Raw genomic sequence first — 21929 nt, 5'->3', positions numbered from 1 at the left:
GAGAGGGAGACACAGAATCCGAAGCAGGCTCCAGGATCTGAGCTGTCAGCACAAATCCCTACGTAGGGCTCGAACCCACAAACCGTGAGATCATGTCCTTAGCCGAAGTCAGACGCTTAACCAACTGAGCCACCCAGGCACCCCAATAGTTATCTTTGATCTTAAAAAAAACCAAGTCTTGTTCCCACTTTATAGATGAAGAAGCTGAGGGAAAGGGATTTCTGCAGCACATACCTTGATGCAGAGGTAGAGCTGAGATTCTAAACTGGGCCACCCTCATTTCTACGTCCTGTCTCTTACATACATGTCCCTGTATGGAAAAGAGACCCTTTTCCGACATTTCACTGCTAGTTTTGGAGACAGTTCCCCTGGCATTTCCTGGTTAAAGGCCATCCTGGGTTGGTATCAGCTGGTCATTGCTTGACTGCTGCTTCCCCTCTTACAGCATGCCCCCTGGCAGCCTCGTGGTATTAGGGTTTTCCTTCTGACCCAATGGCTGTGGGGGCAGTGGCACTCGCTCCCTGGCAAATGATGGTGCATGGTGCAAAACTAGAGCAATGGCATCTCCCAGAGGTGGTGCCAGAGGCTGCATTGGCCCTTGCAGTTCAGGGAGTCGGTGGCCAGGGCAGGGCCATTTGGAGGCACAAGATGGAAGCTGCCTGTAGTGAAAAGGAGTTGGCGGTCAAGGTGGAAAGGGGGAGAAGACGCTGTGATGTGCTAGGTCCCTCAAGTTATGCCCGTCTCTTCCTAGCTCACTGTTGAGTGATCTCATGTGAACAGTTTGAAATCAACTCTGGTGGGAATAATCACACCATGGAAATCGGCAAATTCTACAAAGCAAGTGTTTTTTTTTTTTTCCCCCTCTTGGAAAGCCAGTTGTGAAACATTTACTGGTATGTCACTGGTTGAGAGGTGCTGCAGATGTCCCTCCCCTTCTGTCCTCCCATCAGATCTTCCCCGACTCCAGACTTGCGGCTACCTCAGACAATCAACCATCTAATTTGGTCTGAGGAGCAAAATGGAAGGAGGGGAGAGGCCGAGGAAAGATGGGTTTATAGAGATTTTTCTCGGGGTCTTCCTGGCAAGACCTGGTCTCCTAGAGATCATCTGCATCAGTGCTTTGTTTTGTTTTGTTTTGTTTTTTAAGCAGGCTGGCCTAAAGCAAACCCTTGGAGATTTTGCCAAGCCTCTGTGATCTTTCCTGTCTTCAGTATTAGTTTAATATAAAGCAAGCACGGTGTACAGTGAGATGATTTTTAATGAACATAGGGTCGTAGAGGCTGACCTGGAAAATGTGTTGTTATGTGGACCTCTTACAGGGCTCAGCGCTGCTGAGGGTGATCTAGGGCCTTGTTGCTCAAAGTATGACCCATGGAGACCAATATGGGCCTGGATTGAGAGTGTTAGAAATGCAGAAATCAGGCTCCACTCCAGACCTGCAATTTAGTAAGATCCCCAGGGGATTCATGTACACATGAAAGTTTAAGAAGCACTGATCTGGGATTTAGAAAGTCCTAGTTTAGCTGTGTTTGCAGAAAGATGAGGAGATAGAGTTTTCCTAGACCAGTGGTTCTCAAGCCTGACAAGCATCAGCACTCCCTGAAGGGCTTGTTAAAATAGACTGCTAGGTCCCATCCCATAGCTCTGATTGATTAGACCTGAAGTGAGGCCTAGGGATTTTCTATCAAGTTCTCAGGTGATGCTGTAGCTGCTGGTCTGGGGGCACACTTTGGAACCACTGCCTTAAGTGTACCTTTGAGCAGCCTCTAGGATTTGGGAAGGTCTCTTTGGCTTTGAGAAGCTTTGAGAAGAACCTGTTTGGCTTACCTCAGGTAGTTTGACTTAGAGGACCTGAAGAGCAAATGTTAGTTCTGGATTTGCCACGTAATTGCTAGTCCCTTGAACTCTGTTTTCTTTGCTTGATAATGAGGATAATAACCATCCCCTAGCATTGTCATGAGGCTCAAAAAAGGCACTTAATGCTCTCTTAAATGCAAGCAAATGTAATCTGTCACTAATTGACAAAGGACAGCAAAAGCTTCTTCAAAAATCTATTCCCAGTCAGAGGCTTTGGGAAGTTATTTCATGTTGCGCTCTTAATGGCGGGTTCTCTCCCGAGATGTTTTACTTTCCTCTGTTTTATTTATTGCCATTTGGGGAAATTACCATGCTGCTGCAAATGCTTTTTGAAAAAAAAGATATTATGTATTATTTTGAAGGACTGTTGCTGAATCTGATTTTTGTTTTGTTTTTTGATATATGTGAGCATTAGGTGGCAGTGATTCAGTCATTACGGTCAGATCTGTTTCTGGCGTGGTAATATTAGCACTGGAAAGCTGCGCTTCTAGCACTCCGTCGGTATATTTATAATGCACTGGAGCAGCTCATCAGCACCATTGTCTCGCTGTGCGAGCTTCCCTGCACTCCATCTTCCAGCTCACGGAGGTCTTGTTACACTGTCGTCTTAGTAATGCCTTGCCCATGAAGGCCTCACACGCTGTTCCTTTTTCGCACCCACAGATTTCTGCAAAGCATCTGGGGTCTTTTGACTGGCCAGGAAATCTTTGTTGAATTAGACGCATTAATTTATCACTGTGTAGCACGGGAAAAGCACACAGGCTTTCGAGGTAGACACACCTCTATATGGTCTGGCCTCCATTGCTTATTACACTGGTTCTCCACCTTGTTTGCACATTGGACTCAGCTGGGGGAAACTTAAAAACATGATTTATGGTGGATCCCACCCTAGACAGAGGTCCTGACTTCATTGGTCTAAAGTGGCCTAGGCATTTATCTGGACTTTTTGAACCCCTCAAGTGTTCCTACCAAGTTGGAGATGCACTGACTATGTGGTCATGAGGAGTTACTTAATGGTTCTAGGCCTCAAGTTTCTTTATATGTAAGATAGGCTCAAGAACACCTCTCCTATAGTGGCAGTGCCCGTGCTTCTCAAACCCCAGCATACTTGCACCACACTGCTTCTTCAGCAACCACCGTCAGGCCTATCTCAACAACCTCCCCACTGAATCTCACTCATCATTGTCCCTCGAGGGAGTACCTTCTGAACTCATGTAAGCGTATCTGCTGGCCACAGACCTCCTTCTACTCTTCACCTGCGGATCCAGCATAGCTCTTGTGCCTAGGGGAAACGTGGAGACCTGGCGTTGGGGTCAGTCAGGCTCGCCTCCTTTGACACTCGAGACACTGGGCCCTGAGTGCTGCCTGCCTTGTCTTCTCTGTGGCCAGACTTTGTGCCTGTCTCTGCGAGTGATGACCCTGCTCACCATTTTCTCCAATACACAAGCAATTCCTAATTATTTAGCCCATCCGGAGTTCATAATCCTGCCTCACAGTCCTATACCTTCTAGTCTTTAGGCACAGCTCCATCCCTGTTCCTCTCACAAAGCTGAATCTTTTTTAAATGTTTATTTATTTATTTTGAGAGAGAGGGAGAGAGAGCTCATATATTTGTTCAAAATGTTTTGAAATAGTCAAGACAGCCATATGAAGTGTGGCTTTATATCCACGTTATTGTTGTATTAGCCTAATCTATGTCGATAATGTGTCTTGAAGAATTAACTAATAGCATTTGAAGGATTAATTAATGACTTTTGAAAATATCTATTCATTTTATCTTTTGGAACTCCTATTTCTGTATTTGTTAAAAACATTCTTAATATGTTATTCCATTAGTATATCTCTATGTAAATTAAAAAAACTATTTTTTAAATGTTTATTTTTGAGAGAGCGAGCAAGTGACCAGGGGAGGGGCAGAGAGAGAAGGGGACAGAGGATTTGAAGTGGGCTCCGTGCTGACAGTAGAGAGACCAATATGGGGCTCAAACTCATGAGCCATGAGATCATGACCTGAGTCGAAGTCAGCCACTTAACCGACTGAGCCACCCGGGCACCCTTAAAATAACCATTTTTATAGTATTACAATAACTGTGTACTAGGTATATATGGTGAAATATATTTAATTGCTGAGAATGCGCGTCCACCGGGTTAGAGCGCCATGCAAATGAGAGTGTGGGTTGTTTTTAATGGGCCAGATATCATCATCGTGTCACATGGGTCTTACATGGCTGTGTGACCCAAGAGCCATCCCAGGAATGTGTGTTATTAGTCACCATGGTAATGGCACAGCTAGGAGGGGATGGGTCATTAAAAATTCATCATCACTATTGAGTTAGAAATTAACTCAGATCACACATCCTTCTGAGGTCAGGGCATCTTTTGCTTAGAGAAAAAGGAGACACTGAACAAAATGTAATGGATTTTTAGAAATATCTGTTACAGGCACTACATGAGTTGTTCATATGTTTGGAAGAGAATGACGACAAACAGTATGGAATTTACTCTTTATCCAGGGTTTTGTTATTTATTTTAACCTCACAGTAACCCTATAAGATAGGGATCATCCTCCTTGTATGACAAGAAAGGATAAAATGATCAAGGTTAAGTGACAAGCTCAAGCTCATGTAAGTATGGAACCAGGGTGCGAGTCTAGATAAGTGGTTTTAGCCAATGTATTTCTGTTTGTTTCCAAAAGTAAGAATTCATCTGCATTTTGTCAAGTCACCTAATAATTCCAGGGTATGAACAGTTTCTAGACCTGAAGGACTAGGCAGCAGTGGATTCTGTGCCCTGAGAGGGAAAGCAAAATGTTCACGCTGAGGCTTCGGGCTGAAATCTTCATTTCATCTCTCTGTATTAAGTGGTGAAAAGCTGGCCAATTTGGATTGAGCTTTTTGACATTGTATCATCTTATGTCATTTATCAAGTACAAGTTCTATAGTTTTGTATGAGCAAGAGGTCCCTCCATGGAGCTTTGCCAACAGTTTTCCCTAAGGTGTTCTACAGAGTATCCGATATCAGCCTAATTATAATAAATGTGCATTTCTCTCTGTTAACAGGACCATTGCCAACTATTTGGTGTGGAGGATGGTTTACTCCAGAATTCCAAACCTTAGCAGGCGCTTTCAGTATAGATGGCTTGAATTCTCGCGGGTAAGTTTGAAGAAGATTATCATTGGATAACTTATTCATGCCAGAACAGTCGTGTATTAACTAATCCAATAAAAATCACTTTTAGGGATGGGACAGAGAGAGTTTTGCACCCCAAGTTCTACTTTTTTCTCTTTTTGCTTTATTTCTTTTTATTAAGTTAAACCTTATGTACTTACTGTAAAGCACACTCAAGCTGTACTTTGACGAGGCCATGTAAAGATATTTGCAGCAATATTTGGGACAATCTTACTGTTTTTTTTTTTTTTTAATTTAAATCCAAGTTAGTTAACATATAATGTAATAGTAATTTCAGGAATAGAATTTAATGACTCATCATCACTTACATATAACACCCAGTGCTCATCTCAGCAAGTGCCCTCATTAATTGCCCATTTAGCCCATCCCTTCCCCCAACACCCTGCTAGCAACCCTCAGTTTGTTCTCTGTGTTTAAGAGTCTCTTAGAGACCATCGTATTGTTTCCACTCCCTCTTATCAACTTATTCCCATTTTTCCCGATGTTTTTAACTGGGTCACTTTAATTACAATTTTAATATATCTTAGTGATCTGTTGATCTGTTTGTAACTATTTTTCATTTTCGTTATTCTGAATATTCAAAATATACATGATAAACATATTAGATGGTGAAGTTTCATCTTCAGGGATAGATTTTTGTCTTTAACTTTATCTTGACTTTCGTTCAGTCTTTGATTTTATCCTAATTCTGCTAGGCCAAAGAGACCTAAATTGCCTCAGAGACCTGGCTCAACTGCCTGAAACACTTTTCCTCTCTCCTCCTGACCTGGTTCTTTGATCTTTGCTTCTTTCCCTCTTCACTTGTTTTCCTCTTTACTTACATGGGTGTTACTTTGTTTTTGTTTCAGAAGCTTTTGTGTAATTTTCCAATTAAGAGAGGACTAATGATTTTGTGGCTGTCTTTTTCTTTGCATTTTAGTTTGTGACTTATAAAAAGTATTTTAAATTTATTGTTCTCTCGATTAGAAGTGAATGACAAATTTTATAAGCAGTGATTTCATTTCACAGACGTTTTGGTTATTAGAAGTGAGTACAGGAATTTTTGGTGGGTCATTACTACTAAGCAATAACACAATTATTTTGGATACATTTTGGCCGTCAAAGTCACTAGATTATTGACCTTTGTACCGAACAGCATAAACCGACTATATTTTGAGGTCATATCAAGGGTTAAGCTACAAAAGAAGTAGATTTTATATTTATATATAAACGTGTGTGTGTGTGTGTGTGTGTGTGTGTGTGTGTGTGTGTGTGTGTTTAACTCCTGTGGATCACATAGAAGATAGTACCCAGCTGCTTTGGAACTGTACTGTGAAAAGAATGAGAGAGAATGGTGTAAGAAGTAGTGTGTGGGGGCACCTGGGTGGCTCAGTCGGTTAGGCGGCCGACTTCAGCTCAGGTCATGATCTCGCGGTCCGTGAGTTCAAGCCCCGTGTCGGGCTCTGTGCTGACAGCTCAGAGCCTGGAGCCTGTTTCAGATTCTGTGTCTCCCTCTCTCTCTGACCCTCCCCCGTTCATGCTCTGTCTCTCTCTGTCTCAAAAATAAATAAGCATAAAAAAAAAAAAGAAGTAGTGTGTGAAAATCTGAGGTTAGGTATGATTAGGGATGTTTCTTCAGTGTAAAGTGCTAAATATGACCTTGAATTGCCAAAGATAGTTGTAGGATCTCTTTCTCTAGAGATTTTCAAAATAGATTCATTGCTTACCTGTGAGAGGAGCTGTGTTGCCAGAAGGCAGGGGAGGAGTAGATGAATTCTAGTGTTAACCCTGTCTGCTCTGCACCAGCAGTCTGGCTGGAACACTGTTTAGGAGGCTCCTTGCACTATATGCTAACTAACTTGGATGTAAATTTAAAAAATAATTTAAATAAAAATTAGAAAAAAAGAAGAGGCGCCTCCACCATGCTCAGCGCCTCCCCTCCTTGCTCCTTGCCCCTTGCCTTCAGTTTGCATTTCCAGCACTGAACTTAGAACCTCCAAGGGCAATTTAAACAATATTTATTTCTTTACTTTCATCACCAAGAGTAAACCTTTGAACCTTCCAAGTTCTGCTTTGGAACCTCCTTATTTGTTTGTAAATGTTTTCTTGTAATGGCTTAATTGGGACAGATGGAAAAAGCATTTACATCTGTTTTTCACTTGGTTCTGGGTGTGTCCTTTGCTATGACACAATGTAAATATGCCTTTTATGTTGTTCACAGTGGGCCCTGTTCTCAATGGACTTGTAAGTGTACTGCCCAGAGCGGGGAAGCCCTCACTGGGCAGGAACTTTGATCACTGGTTGATATTAGACCTTTCCTAGCAGAACTTCAGTTATTAGTAGGTGTTAAAGACTATCTAGACACTTGGATAGAAAAGCTATACCGTTGTCCTAATCCTTCATTTAAGGGGAAAATTGAAAGGAAGGGATAAATATATTATTTTTCTCCGTCAAAATATTTTCATTCACTTTTAAATATAACTAGAGACAAGCAGAATTTATTTCTTCATGTCATTTCACCATTGGCCCTACCATCTGACGTACGTATGTGGGTTGGGGTGTGCATTGTGTTGTAGACTGTTTTCTTCATGTTGTTGGATTTTGTTCAGCAAAAGGTTTTATCCAAGCAAACCCCAATCTGGATCAATTATTTCCCACAGGTAATTCAGGGGACCACGACTTTGTTGCCTCAGTGGGACAAATGTGTAAACTTTATCGAAAGTGCCCTCCCTTATGTTGTTGGAAAAATGTTTGTGGATGTGCACTTCAAGGAAGATAAGAAGGAAATGGTAAGTGCTGCCCCCCCCCCCCAACTGGTAAAAACAGTGGCAGTCCACCAGATCTCATATGGATGTGGTCAGCAGGCTGGTGTCAGCCTTCTAGCTCTTGAAGTGATGGATCTAGAAAGATAATAATAGTTTGGCTTCAAAGAGGAATTCCTACAGTACAATATTAACTAAAAACTCAAACCTAGAATATAGCCGTGAAAATTAAGAAAATTTAGAAGTGAGAAAACAAGCATGAAATCATGTCACCTAGAATCTGAATTTCTCTTGGGGAAGTTAAATGTGTAAAATCAATGCTTAGGAACAGAGACAGCCTAGACAATTTTATGATTAGATACTAGACTAGTGTAATTACAAAAGGTAAAGGTTTCCTAATCAGGCTTCTTTGTTATAGAGATGAGGAAGCTGGAGACCCAGAGGTGAAGTGATTTGTAGTATATTTAACAACTATTAAATGGTTTAGAAATAGAAATAAAATGCAGGTGTTTTTTTTCTATTTATGCTGTTTTCTGGAAGCTTCACAACGTTGACATTTATTTCAGAGATGACACTCTGTGTCTATTTTTTCATTAACTTAAGAAGAAATCCGTTTATTTCAGAAATTCCTAAGCATATACAAAAAAGGAATGAGGAGTGTAATGAGCTTTCCTGTACCTGTGATCTGTGGTGATTTGTAGTTGCTGTAATCGCATAATGGCCCAACCAGATCTTTCTGCTAATAAAACATGAGATTTAGTTTCATTCACCTACTCAACAGATACTTGTTGAATACCTATTATATGCCAGACACTGTTCTAAGGGACTTGGGATACAGCAGAGAACAGATCAAAGATCCCTGACATCATTGAGTCTGATCAGTGGGGGGACAGACAAATGTGTTGGAAGATGGGTAAACCCTAGAAAAAAGAAAAAAGGAAATCAGAGTAGAGAGGAATTGGGAGAGCTGTACGGTGAGGGTGTGTTGGGGGGGGGTTGTAGGATTAAATAGGGTGGTCACAAAAAGCCTCACTGTGAGGATGACATTTGGCAAAAATTTGTAGAATGTGAGACTTAGATGTGGTATCTATCTGTTTTAGTGTGGTAGGTGGAAGGATTAGCTAAGGCAAAATTCCTATGGCTGGGAGGTGCCTAGGTGGCTCGGTCAGTTAAGAGTCCAACTTCAGCTCAGGTCATGATCTCATGATTCATGGGTTTAAGCCCCACACCGGGCTCTGTGCTGATAGCTCAGAGCCTGGAGCCTACTCTTCAGATTCTGTGTCTTCCTCTCTGTCTTGTGTGCTCGCTCGCTCTCTCTCTCTCTCTCTCTCTCTCTCTCAAAAATAAATAAACATTAAAAAAATTAAACAAAAGTCCTATGGCTGGGTTGTGCCTGGAAGGCTCAAGGAATAGCAGGGAGAGCCAGGGGGCTGGAGCGGAGTGAGTGAGGGTAAGAAGTAGGTGCCACAGGTAGAGCAGTAGAAAGAGGATGGTAGCATTTTGTAAGGCCTGTGGACCACTGTGGACTTTAATCCTGAGTGCAGTGGAGAGCCAATGCAGGCATTTTAGCAGAGGCCTAATGTAACCTGACTTATGTTGACTCCTTCTGTGTTGAGAAGAGACTAGGGAGTCAAGGACAGAAGTCAGCAGACTAGCTAGAAGACTATTGGAGGGACCAGGTGAGAGATGATGGTAGCTTGAGCCAGGTGGTAGCAGTGGAAGTTGTGGAAAGAGATTAGATTCTGAATATATTCTGAAGTAGAACCAACATAATTTGCTGACAGATTCATTAAGGGATCCAAGAGTGAGAGCTTTGAGTCTGATTCAGTGGAAGCATGGAGTTGCTCTTAACCGAGAAGAAGAATGCTGTGGGAAACCAGGTTTGGGTTTGGGAGAGATCAGGGAGTTAGTTGTGACCATGTTGAACTTGAGGTGTTATCAGAATTCCAATTGGAGATGTCAAGGAAGCAGTAGGGTATGAGTCTTGACTTGAGGACAGAGGTTGGGATTTATAGTTGGAGGAGAGAGGAGAAGATATGAAATAGTTGTCCAGGGGAGCAGGAAAGTGAGTAAACTGAGGAAATATGGTTGCCCAGAGGCAGTAAGGGTCTAGATGCAGCTGGAGGTTATGAATTTAAAGAATCCTCACCTTCGCGGTGTGTTCTTCTTCATTTGTTTCAGCTGCACTGGAGGAGAAGGTATATTTTGAACTAGAAATTTAGATTTAGCCACGGTGGTTTTTTTGGGGGTGTGTGTGTGCATTTTCTTTGTGATGCATTATGGTTTACAAATGTCATGAAGCAAAATACCAAGGCACAATTAACTGGTGTAGGGGAGGAGAAAGAATTTCCCTCCACCCCTCTAGATTCTTGAGACCCCACTGTGATAAAAGATTAACAAGAGAAAAACAAACAAGTTTAATAATGTGCATATCTCTTAATTACAAGGAAGAGACCCAGGAAAACTGAGGAACTCCTAGAAATGGCCCAAGCCATGGCTTTAATTACCATCCCCAGCTAAGGAAAAAGATGAGAAGATGTGGGGACAGGGGTGGGCAGGCTGGTTTGGGTAGGTTACCTGGAAAAGCACAGTAAACACAGAGAAGGTTATTCTGCAGATTTAAGTCCATGCTTTCTCCATTGATCAAAGTTTCTAGAGATAGAGTCATCCTCCTCTTGCTGGTACAGGGAGGAAGATGCCCTTACATTGGAGATTTCCCTCATAAATGTTAATTTCTCTCACAAAAGAATAACTTTGACTCTGTTTTGAGAGATTCCCGTGTCTGCACCTTCTCAAAAATAATCAGACCAAAAAAAAAAAAAAAAAAAAAAACAGTATGCCAAAGAGGTGTATTTTTGGGTGGTGTATTTTGCTCTCCTTCACTAATAACAATCTGTTGTAGTCATTCAGATACGAATACATGAGCAACTTGGATGCAGGTGGTCCACAAACACTGATTTTAAAGGCAAACGCATAAAGCCGGTTGTCATGACAATTCAAATGGTTGGTATTATGTGCTGCTATATAGTACCAACTGTATGGTATTATGTGTTGATACGGTTGGGGAGGAAGAATTTCCTCTGCCCTTCAAGGTCCTTTTAGGTGGACCAAGAATCAAATTGACATGAGACAGATTAACAGGAGAAATCCACGTTTAGTTTTATATGAGAATCCACACAGACATGACATTTTAAAGACCAGCAAGATGAGGCTTCTAGGACCTCCTGAGCTCAGGAGAGGGACATGTTTGGAAAACAAAGGTGGCCCTGCTGTACGAATAGATTACTCAGGTACTGAGGAGTCTCTGTTACTGTTTTCCAGGTACAGGCTCCCCTTTCCAATGTAAATGTGGGCAGCTGAGGGGTAAGGTAAAGAGCTTTTCTGAATCTGCTAGGTTTTGATTGCTTTTGACTAAAAATAATCTTGCCAAAGTGGCCCATCTTCGGGCTGTTTGCCCTTGGCCCGTACGATACATAACTATGTATTTCCTGAAGTTTGCCTTGGAATACCATAAATCTAAGTATATTTACCAGGATTATGGCTGTTTTTGTGATACTTTGGAGGAATTTTCTGCCAAGTTTGAGACTATATTTGAACCTGCAAGTTTCCTTGCAAATAATTCCACTGGAGAATTAATGTCTTATTTCAAAATACTCAATATTCCCATTGTGTGTTTTCTTTCACTCCTTGCTTAGAGTAAATGGATTGAGAATTTATCAGATATTCACAGAGGTAACATTATAAGCTCTGGGAAGGATATAAAAACAAGGCATAACGAAGGGTTGTTTTGTTTTTGTGTATTTTTTTTGGCAGTAGAAGTGTTTTAAGTAATATGAAAGGTATGTGGATTAATTTGTTTTTCTCAGTTTTGGTATGACACTCCCCTTTTCATGTGTCAGGGTGCAATATTCTAAAATAAAGTGGATTTTGGCCCTTTTCCCCCTTATTTTGATATACACGGGACATGGAAGTGGTGGGATAGTAACGCAGATACTCATCTATTTTACATAAATTGTTTGCCTCCCTTAAGCTGAGCGATTTGCCTCAGGGACTACTTAAGTTGGAAACTTATAAGAGAAATACCTGGCTTTTTATAGCGTTGTTACAGGGCTCTCATCCAAGAACCACCTGGAACCACTGATTTACTTGAAAAACATTCTGTGTTATTAACTACAGCCCAAAGGAGAAAAAAAGAAAAAAAAAAAAAAACAACCCAGAAAGATCCCCAGTGGGACAAATTCCAGAGACGCTAACTCAGAAGGAAGGCTGCCATTGTTTGATTTACAAAAAAAGATCGCTAAGCATATGAATACATTCAGAAGGTTACATTTCAGGTACTTGTCAGACTATAATGTGTACACCAATCAAATGAGGATCTTGTAAAAATGCAAAATCTCATGGCATTTTACCAAGGATCTTAGGTCTGGGTTAGGACCTAAGAACTTGCATAACAAGCTCCCAAGTCGTGCTGATGTTGCTGGTCCAGGGACCACACTTGGAGTAGCAAGACCTTTGTATCATTTATTTTCTTAGGTAGTTACCACCAGACTCCCGTTTCTGGTGATTAATGTGAGCAGTGTCGGCTGGTGACTCAGACTGCAGTACTTTGTTTACCTAAGCCTGTTGAATTAATGCAAGTAACTGCTGCAGTTTTTCAAATCATTGAAAATTTCCTTGTTTACATTGTTTGAAATGGACTTTGTCAAACCCTGTGTGGGGGCCTCCAGGCTTCTTGTTTGTTTGTTTGTTTTTTTCCCCCTTTAACTGATTAGTTTTCCTTTGAAAACTGGTACCTAGGTTCCTCCAAGGGACTTGCTGCTTCTCAATATCTGTTCCTATAGCCTCTTAATGGTGGGATTGGCCGAATGACCTGAGCAGTACACTTTGAGGTTTTCTTTGTAGAGGAGAAAGCCCGTCCCCCCACCGCCAACCAAGGTTCTCTTCACTGGGGAAAACACACAATTCCAAGTTGCTATTTCTTTTCCATTTCCCATAAGCAAGTGTGCGTGTTCACACAGGCACACACATACACATTCAGACTAATTCACTCACACATAACTATGGGAGTTTCACCATTTTAATTAGAAATGGGAAGAATAGCATGTACAAAAAGGAGAATTGTTCAGTGCAAAAGTACCCAAAGAGGCCATTTGGAAGAATCTCGTGCCTTTCAGAGAGTGGGATGGGGCCTTAACTCATGTGGGACTAGCTGTGGGACAGGCCAGTTGAGTAAGAATAGGAAGTTGCAGAACTCTTTGGACAGTGGTTGTCTTTGTTACCTAAAGTGGCACCAGCCAAAAGAACTTGAATATGAGCCACATATGTGATTTTACATTTTCTAGCAGCCTCATTAAAAAAGTAAAAGGAAACAAGTGGAATTAGTTATAATAATATATTTTGTTCAACCAAGTATATCCACAATGTTATCATTTCAACAGGTAATAAGTATAAATGTTATATATTTTTAAATGTCTATTTATTTTTGAGTGAGAGACAGAGACAGAGCGGGAGTGGATGAGGGGCAGAGAGAGGGAGACACAGAATCTGAAGCAGACTCCAGGCTCTGAGATATCAGCACAGAGCCCACCGCGGGGCTCGAGCTCATGAACTGTGAGATCATGACCTGAGCCAGTCAGACGCTTAACTGACTGAGCCACCCAGGCACCCCTAAAAGTGTTTGAAATCTCACGTGTATTTTATACTTACGGCACATCTCACTTCAGACTAGCCACATTTCAAGTGTTCATTGGCCACTTGTGGCTACCGTGTTGGACATGTAGTTACCATATTGGACAGTGCCTATTTAAAGAATTAAAGAGGGATCCCTTGAGTTCCATGTGATGGGGCTTAGTCCTTGGGTGAGAGTGTGCTTAGAGCCAGGTTTGGGAGGGCGGGGTCATTGGTCCCTGACCAACTGGGTTTCATGCAGGCCTCTAATATCAGAGGGGATGGACTCAAGCAATACCAGGATTCATGGCTTGGGAACCAGGGTTTCGAGTTGGAGTCAAGCTGCTATTTGGTGAGGATGTTTCAGGTTCCCTGGTATACGATCTTAGAGGAGGAGATAAATTCCAGATGCTGCTCTGAGGTTAGCACCTGGGAATCTTGGTTCTCACTGGCGCATAGACTGGGTGGAGTGGAGTCTAAAGTTAAAGGCATTCAGTGCCTTGAAGTTGCAAAGGACTTGGTCAGGCTGAAAGCCAGGGGTTCCAAGCTTAAACATAGGCAGTGAGTAACATTAAACAACATATAGGAGTAAAGCTGGCTAGGTGTCAGCAAAAGCCAGGGTAAGTCTAATGATAAGTAGTAATTGCCTCTGGACCTTGGTGTCGGGGCACAGTAGTGGTGAATAGGAAAGAATGTGCTATCCAGGATTCAGCTCAGGCTATTTTCATGAAAGATGTCTGCCTTGCTAGGTTTCTGGTTTGTGTGTGTGGCTTTTTTTTTTTTTTTTAAACTTTGTTTTTGTTTTTTTGAGAGAAGTCAGAGATAGGGATTCTTTTAAGTGTTTATTTTATTTTGAGAGAGAGAGAGATTGTGTGAGTAGGGGTGGGGCAGAGAGAGAATCCCAAGCATGCTCTGCGCTGTCAGTGCATAGCCTGATAAGGGTCTCGATCTCATGAACTGTGAGATCATGACCTGAGCTGAAATCAAGAGACATATGCTTAACCCCCTGAGTCACCCAGGTGCCCAGAAAAAGAGATTCTTATGTGAAATCTCCCACATTTAAAATCTTTGTCAGTACTTTGGAGGCAAAATGAAATATGTCCTGGAGATATCATTTTGTGCCTTTTATGTTTGCATTCTCTCTCCTCAGTCTGCAGAACCAAATATCAGGACCTTGTCTATTACCGACCTTGTTTTTTTAATCTTATTTGGAAGACCATGTTTAATTAAAAATACTGCATGTTAACTAAACATTTAACAGGTTGCTTTTATGGAACGTTATACACAGGATATGAAGTGGGACTCCTCAAAGAATCCATGATGTATTGTCACTATAAATAGAGTGTGTTACCTCTCTCTCTGCCCCTCCCCTGCTTATGCTCTCTTTCTCTCTCTCTCTGTCTCTCTCAAAAATAAATAGAAACATTAAAAAAAATAAATGACAGGAGATTAAGGGTGTGTGTGTATGTGTGTGTGTGTGTTTGTGTGTGTGTGTGTGTGAAGTATGTCTAAAGTATCACTTGATATTTTGCTTTTCCATTTCATTTCCTTATTATTTTTATTATTATTACTATTATTTTTAAAATAATCTCTACTCCCAAAGTAGGGCTCAAACTCATGACCCTGAGATCAAGAGTCACACTCTTTATTGACTGAGCCAGCCACGTGCCCCTTCCTTTTTTTATTATTGATGATGATTCAGATCTGAAATATGTCAGTAAAGGCCCCAGGTGGATATCCCCATCCATGGAGGGTAGGTATAGATTCCAACAATAGCCAGGAAGAGAAGGAATGGTCACCATGGGCCTATTGTGATTGCACTGGTAAGGGTTTTTATGCTTTAAGAAACTGGCAATAATAATAAAGTAGCTAACTTTTATTGAGGTTTAACTGGATATCTTGTACTCTTCTAAGTGCTTTTAATGCATAAACTCATTTAATCCACATAATGGTCCCATAACCGCTATTACTGCCCCCCATTTTCCAAATGAGGAAACTGAGGCTCAAAGAGTTTAACCTCAGTGTCATACAGCTAACAGATGTTTTAGGTGGGGTTCATGCCTAGACAGTGTAGCTTTAAACTAGTGCTTTATTCCCCTGCTTCTCTCTGAAAAATCACTTGAATCTGCACCAATTTTATGTCTTGTCTAGAATGAGGAAACCAGTCATAATGAGGAGACTTCTAAGTGGCTTGTTTAATAATTAATACACCCTTATCAGGAAATTACTTATTATGATATTAAGGTCTTATAAAAATAAAAGGCACCTGTTTATTTCTTAGTGTTTTAGAGATAGGAAACAATTGAAATAGATTTGCTCCTATTATTTCAATATTTTTTTAAATTTAAACAAATTTTTTTATATTTATTCATTTTTGAGAGACAGAGATATAAAGCAAGCAGGGGAGAGGGAGAGAGAGAGAAAGAACACAGAATCTGAAGCAGGCTCCAGGTTCTGAGCTGTCAACACAGAGCATGATGTGGGACTTGAACCCACAAACCATGAGATCATGACCTGAGCTGAAGTCGGACACTTAACAAACTGAACCACACAGGTGCCCCTCCCAATATTTCAATATTTTAAAGACAAATATAGTGAAAGCTTAATTTAAGTCCAACCAGTTGACATTGCGTTTTTATGTTCACACAGTTTTCAGAAGAGGGAAACAATAAGAAACAGGCTAATTCAGATGCTATCAGAGATTTCATCTCAGAGCAACTTTTCTAGGTATATCTTTGGCCCAGTCTATACACTGAGCTCAATTTCCAGTATTTTCTTTTTTTAATGTTTTTTTTTTTTAATTTATTTTTGAGACAGAGAGCATGAACGGGGGAGGGTCAGAGAGAGAGGGAGACACAGAATCTGAAACAGAGTCCAGGCTCTGACCTGTCAGCACAGAGCTCGACATGGGGCTCGAACTCACGGACCACGAAATCATGACCTGAGCTGAAGTTGGACATTTAACGGACTGAGCCACCCAGGCGCCCCTCCAGTATTTTCTATGTATATCATTCTGAGGAGTGATCCCTGATGTCTGGAATGGTGACCCAAGGCTCTGTAAGATTTCTCATCAAAAAAGGCTTTTAAAAAATGTTCATAATTCTTTAGTTACCAAGACAGAAATGTGAACATGTACATCAAAGAACAATTTTCTATTAAGTGTTAATGAAAAAAAAAATATTTCAGCTTTAACTGTATTTTCTAGAAAATTCGGTGAAGTTGGTTTCCCATTTGAACATTTTGGCTGTGTTGTTCTTCTGTGTTAAACCATATCATTTTGGGGCACCTGGGTGACTCAGTGGGTTGAGCATCTGACTTCAGCTCAGATCATGATTTTACAGTTCATCAGTTCAAGCCCCACATCGGGCTCTCTGCTGTCAGCACAGAGCCTGCTTTGGATCCTCTGTCCCTCCTCTCCTGCTTGTGCTCTCTCAAAAATAAATAAATATTAAAAAAATAAAAAATAAACCGTATCATTTTATTCATTATAGACACTGTGTCCCCAAAGTCTACTTATCTTTATTCATGTATCTCACTTCTACCAATAGGCATTTTTTTTTTTTGCTAGTATCACATATTTTATATGTTTTTGTTTTGTTTTATGTTTATTATTTTTGAGAGAGAGAAAGTGAGGGAGGGGCAGAGAAAGCAGGGGACAGAGGATCCAAAGCAGGCTCTGTGATGACAGCAGAGAGCCTGATGTGGGGTTTGAACTCATGAACTGTGAAATCATGATGTGAGCCACCCAGGCACCCCTGTATTTTTGTTACAGAGTGAACACTGTTAAAGAAAAAAAAATATTCTGATACTTGTTAAAATGGTAAGGAAGATTTTATTCAGTATTATTGTAAAAAATGCTAAAACTATCACAGAGGTGGGAGAGATTAGGTTCAACTCTGAATAGAGCAAAGACCCATGGGTATTTACATAACAAACTGAACCAGGGAGTCAGTGAATGGAAAATTACTAAGATGAAACATCAGAAGTACGGGGACTTTTGCTGAAGGCAGACCAGTGTGATCAGATATCAAGGGTAGAGGATGGGGAATTTGATCAGAAATGGAGGGGGCTCTGATATCAAGGGTGGGGGATTCTCTCTAAATTGACCAGGATTCTTGCTGAAACTGGGCTGTGCAGGCTTGGCAAGGACAGGATGGGGCCAAGGTCAAGACCTAGTCAAGAAGAGGGCTTAGAGGAACCTGTCTAAAGTTTGGTCAGGAAAAGAGCCTTGGTCAATTCTCAAATCAAAGCTAAAGTCACTAGTCTCTTCTTATACCCTAAAACATTCTGTATGCAGAAGGTTAATCTAGTTAAAGAGGAACAAATCTTTTATTATACTTCAGATTTAGACCTTATTAAGTGAAGAATTAAGACTTTACTTACTGTGTAAAACAATTCACTAATTTCTCCTGTGCTCTAGTAGCTTATTTTTTTTCCCCTTTCTAGTAAAGACAGCGTTCATGTCCCCAAATAATGCCATAGATGACCTACAGTATCTTCCAATTTTCTGGGCTGCTCTGTATGACCAATTCCGGTAGTAATTCTTATCCCCCAAACAGGTTTCTCCTCCCATCCCATCCTATGGCAGCTGGCGCCAAAGACTTAAGTACCCACATGGGTCCAATTGCCGTGGTGGAGTTTGAACTTGCAACTTCCATACACTAGGAGTTCACCTCATTAGTGAGCCAAGATAATTGAATTGATGTACTGCCATTAATACTGATGTTCTCCAATTCCCCTGCTCACCATTTCTCTCAGTGGTTGAGTAAATGAGATGTAACTCTAATGTTGGTGGCAGAAGTCACATGAAAGTCAGTGTCCTGCATTATAGTGATGCCCGTATCCTGAGGGGTTCTTCCTTCCTTGTGGTTACTGCTACTGGGCAGCCATTGTATAGATCAAGTTCCCTTCCGTACAAGTCATGTAAAGCAAGGCTATTCTCTCTGGCTACCATATCCCTGTCTCTTTTTGTCCGGTCAGCGGTATCAGCTATAACGTCAAGATCAGTTTCTTTGGTTCTTTGCCGAAGACCTGTCTGAATTAAGGCAACCCAAAATGATAGGAGTTTTAAAAGCCCTTTTAATAAAGTTACAAAATATTGACCTTCTACAGAAGTTACATTTTCTGCCCATTTTCTGCAAAGTGGCATTAACATCTCATAGGCCAGCTGTACTTCTATCCATTTGGGAAAGTTAGTTCATTAATGTCTCTGTGCCTCCATCTTCCTGTTTATAAATGGTACACCAGTTTCTGCTGCTATAGTAATGCTGTGTAATGATCAATCACAAAACCTCAGTGGCCTTCACCAGTGGGCAGTTATTGCTGATACATCTGGAGTCAGTTGGTGGTCCCCTGGGCAGCTCTGGTTACTTTGGCTGGGCTTCTCAAATGTCTGTGGTTTGGCTGGTCTAGGCTGGCTTTGGCAGAGCCGATCAAGATGGTTCGGCTCTGCTCCAGCTGTTGGACTTCCTTCAGCTGGCTAGCCTGGGCGTGTTCTCACAACAGTGGCAGAAGTGCAAGTGAGCAAGCAGAGACACATGAGGCCTCCTGAGGCCCAGGCTCAGAACTGGCATGAGGTCAGGTCTGCATTCTGTTGGCCACAGCACACCACGGGGCTGGTCTGGATTGACAGAGTGGGGACATCAGGCCTGCACTTGTAGTGAGAGGAAGTGCAGAGTCATACAGCAAAGGGTGTGGACAGAGGAAGGGGTGTAGAATTAAAGCCATCATTACAGTGAATCACAGATAGGGATACAAATAGTACTTCAGGTCTGTGGTGAGGACTGAGTGAGGTAGTCCACATAGAAGGCTTAGCACAATGCCTGGTGCATAGCAAGTGCCCAGTGAATGTTAGCTACTGTTGTTACCGTGTGTCAAGCTTGAGGTTAATCCTAATGAAGGAGTTCATGCCATCAAAGTCCTGGCCTGGACTGTGGCAGCTCTCCACTAAAATCTCCTCTTTCTCATTTCTCTTTGAGAGAGTGGGAATGAGGGAGGTACCCGGGGTTATTGCTACTCCTGGTCCTGCATACATGCCCACTATAGTAGCTTTCAGTTGGGATAAAGATCCCTTTCATACTCGTACCTACCTGGCCACATTCTAGAACCTGCTCTATAATTTAATGCTAAATCTGGCTCATAGGAGAGTCTCATGAAGCTACTCAAGGAGCCAAATATAATTCCTAGAACAGATCCAGGTTTCACAACTCTCTGTGGGCTAAATCTTGTTACAACAAAGGTCATCATCAGACCCCTATCCTGACAGCTCTTTTTTAAGCAACCTTTGGCAAAATGACATCCAGCAAAACAAGTAATTTAGATAGCTGATAGGGAATTCTTTTGAAGTAAGTGTGGACACTACTCTTGCCTCTGTCTTTGAGTGTGTTGCCACGATCACGACACATTTGGCCCACCTGTTTTGTTGGTCCTGGGTAACGTTGGACACTATTGCCTTGGCCACACATTTTCGGCCACAGTCTTGTCAGGCAGATCTGATCAGACCTTTGGACTGAGAAGACCCTGTGCTAAAAATTCATTCACTGAAAAAAAACATTTACGCTCTCCAACAGAGCTGAATTTTGGGGGTGACCAGGCAGTTACTTGCCGGGGGGGAAGTTTACCCACAGCCAAAGGCTAAACCATTATGAGACTGATTGGCTTCTAAATATTATTCTGGTCTCTGCTTCATTCCCTCTTAGAGCAGGAAAGGAGGAAACAGGAAAAGACAAGTTAGAAAATTTGAACACAGACTAACTGTTCATATCTAGTAAATAAGATCTTACTCCTTATTACCTCCACCCCAGTCTCAAGGTTTTTGATAAAAGCTCATGCTGCACTCTTGCACCACCGACCAACATGCTTTATAGCATGTCTGTGGCCCAAATAACATGATATTCTTTTTTTCTTTTGGCAACATATTTAATAGCTACACAAGTTTGTTAATCCCAACGAACTGGTGTGATTTATTTTATTAGCTTGCTCGGCAGCCAGAAACCTCAGCATTTTCTAACTATCCTTAGTTTTTCTGGCTTGACCACTTCTCTCAACTCAGTATGGGTCCCTTCTTATTTTCATGCCATTATTATATTTTTATCAGGAGCCAATTCAAACTCATTTTAATACCCAGTTACAGTATAAATAATCAATGAATATTAATACATGTTAGTACATTGATTTATATAATGTGTCTATTTTTAGTAAAGTGACAATTACCAGAAAGAAAAGTTTTAGAAGCTTCCCTCACACTGCAACCTATTTCTTCAGGGTTAACCACATAAATTTTTGATAACGGTTTCCATTTTTCACAGTCAATCATCAACTGATAACAACTTAAGGAAACTTGTCCCACTCTGTACCAGTAGGGACACTGGAGACTTTTGAATCTATCTTGTTAAGATACTACTTAAAATTTCTAAATATATTAAAGCAGAAAGCCTATTTGCCTTTGTGCTTTATGGATTTTCTTAAAATTACATTGTTTTAAGGCCAATGCACACAATCAACCTTGAAGATTTTTTTCTTTTTCTTCCTTTCTTTACCTTTCTTCTACCAGATATACAATATATATATTTTAAACCACTGTTAGCCATCTGTCCTGTACCATATTGGTATCATCCCTCTCAGAATGAATCCAGCTAACTTACCAAGTCATTTGATTTCCTTTAGCCTGTTTTTGGGATAACTGCTACAATAACTGTCCTTCATCAGCATATATGAAAGAAATACAGCTGATTCCATTACAGATTCAATTTCATTTCTTTGCTAGACACCACCAGAGGGCTAGAAAAGCATAGATAAACATGGATTTATTGAGCATCTGCTGTATGTTTTAGGAGATACGAAGTCCTATGTAAAAGATCATACCACATGAGCTATGAAATCATAAAACCAACAATATAAAATTTGCAGAACACGTTTCAGTTGTCAGGGAGCAAGAATTTCCTCTGCCCTTCAAGGTCCTTTCAGCCAGAATAAGGAATCAAGTTGACATGAGACAGAGTAATAATAATAAACCAAATTTAATTTCATAAGTATGGGGAATCTACACAGCCATGAAATTCCCAAGACTGTCAAGCAACATAAGGCTTTTATGAGCTCAGGAGTGGGTTAAGGGTCTGAGGATACAAAGGGGAGAAAGACCATTTGCAGGAAAGTGAGAGATGTTTGGAAAACAAAGCTTGCCCTATTATGTGGATACGTTTCTTACATGAAGGGGAATGTAAGAATACATTCTCTGTGAATAGCTGTCTTCTTGGTGCAAGCAGGCAGTTGAGGGGGAGATCAAGAACTTTTCCTGAATCTGCTGGGTTTTGATTGCTTTTGACTCAATGTTCCTGCCAAAGTGAGCCATCTTGGAGTGTACTGCCCTTGACCCCTACAGTTTCCTCCTCTGAAACTTCCTTTAAGTTTCACACATTAAAAGTTGAGTTGGTAGGTTCTTCCATCGTGTTGCACCAGTCTCTTAGTTCTGACAGT

General features: G+C 41.1%; 1 protein-coding gene across 5 annotated transcripts in view; it reads left to right on the top strand.

Moving 5' to 3' along the window:
• Positions 1 to 21929, top strand: part of PHEX (phosphate regulating endopeptidase X-linked) — a 259915-nt gene that overhangs the window by 88230 nt on the left and 149756 nt on the right. For all 5 annotated transcript variants that reach the window (XM_081793111.1, XM_081793110.1, XM_081793113.1 and 2 more), the window contains 2 exons: positions 4917 to 5010; positions 7686 to 7814. In XM_081793111.1, coding sequence (XP_081649237.1) covers positions 4917 to 5010; positions 7686 to 7814 — 223 coding nt within the window. The remainder of the gene's footprint in view (positions 1 to 4916; positions 5011 to 7685; positions 7815 to 21929) is intronic.

The sequence above is a fragment of the Panthera onca genome, chromosome X (assembly GCF_046562875.1).
Source record: "Panthera onca isolate mPanOnc1 chromosome X, mPanOnc1 haplotype 2, whole genome shotgun sequence".
NCBI lineage: Eukaryota > Metazoa > Chordata > Mammalia > Carnivora > Felidae > Panthera > Panthera onca.
This window is presented reverse-complemented; position numbering and strand designations above follow the sequence as displayed.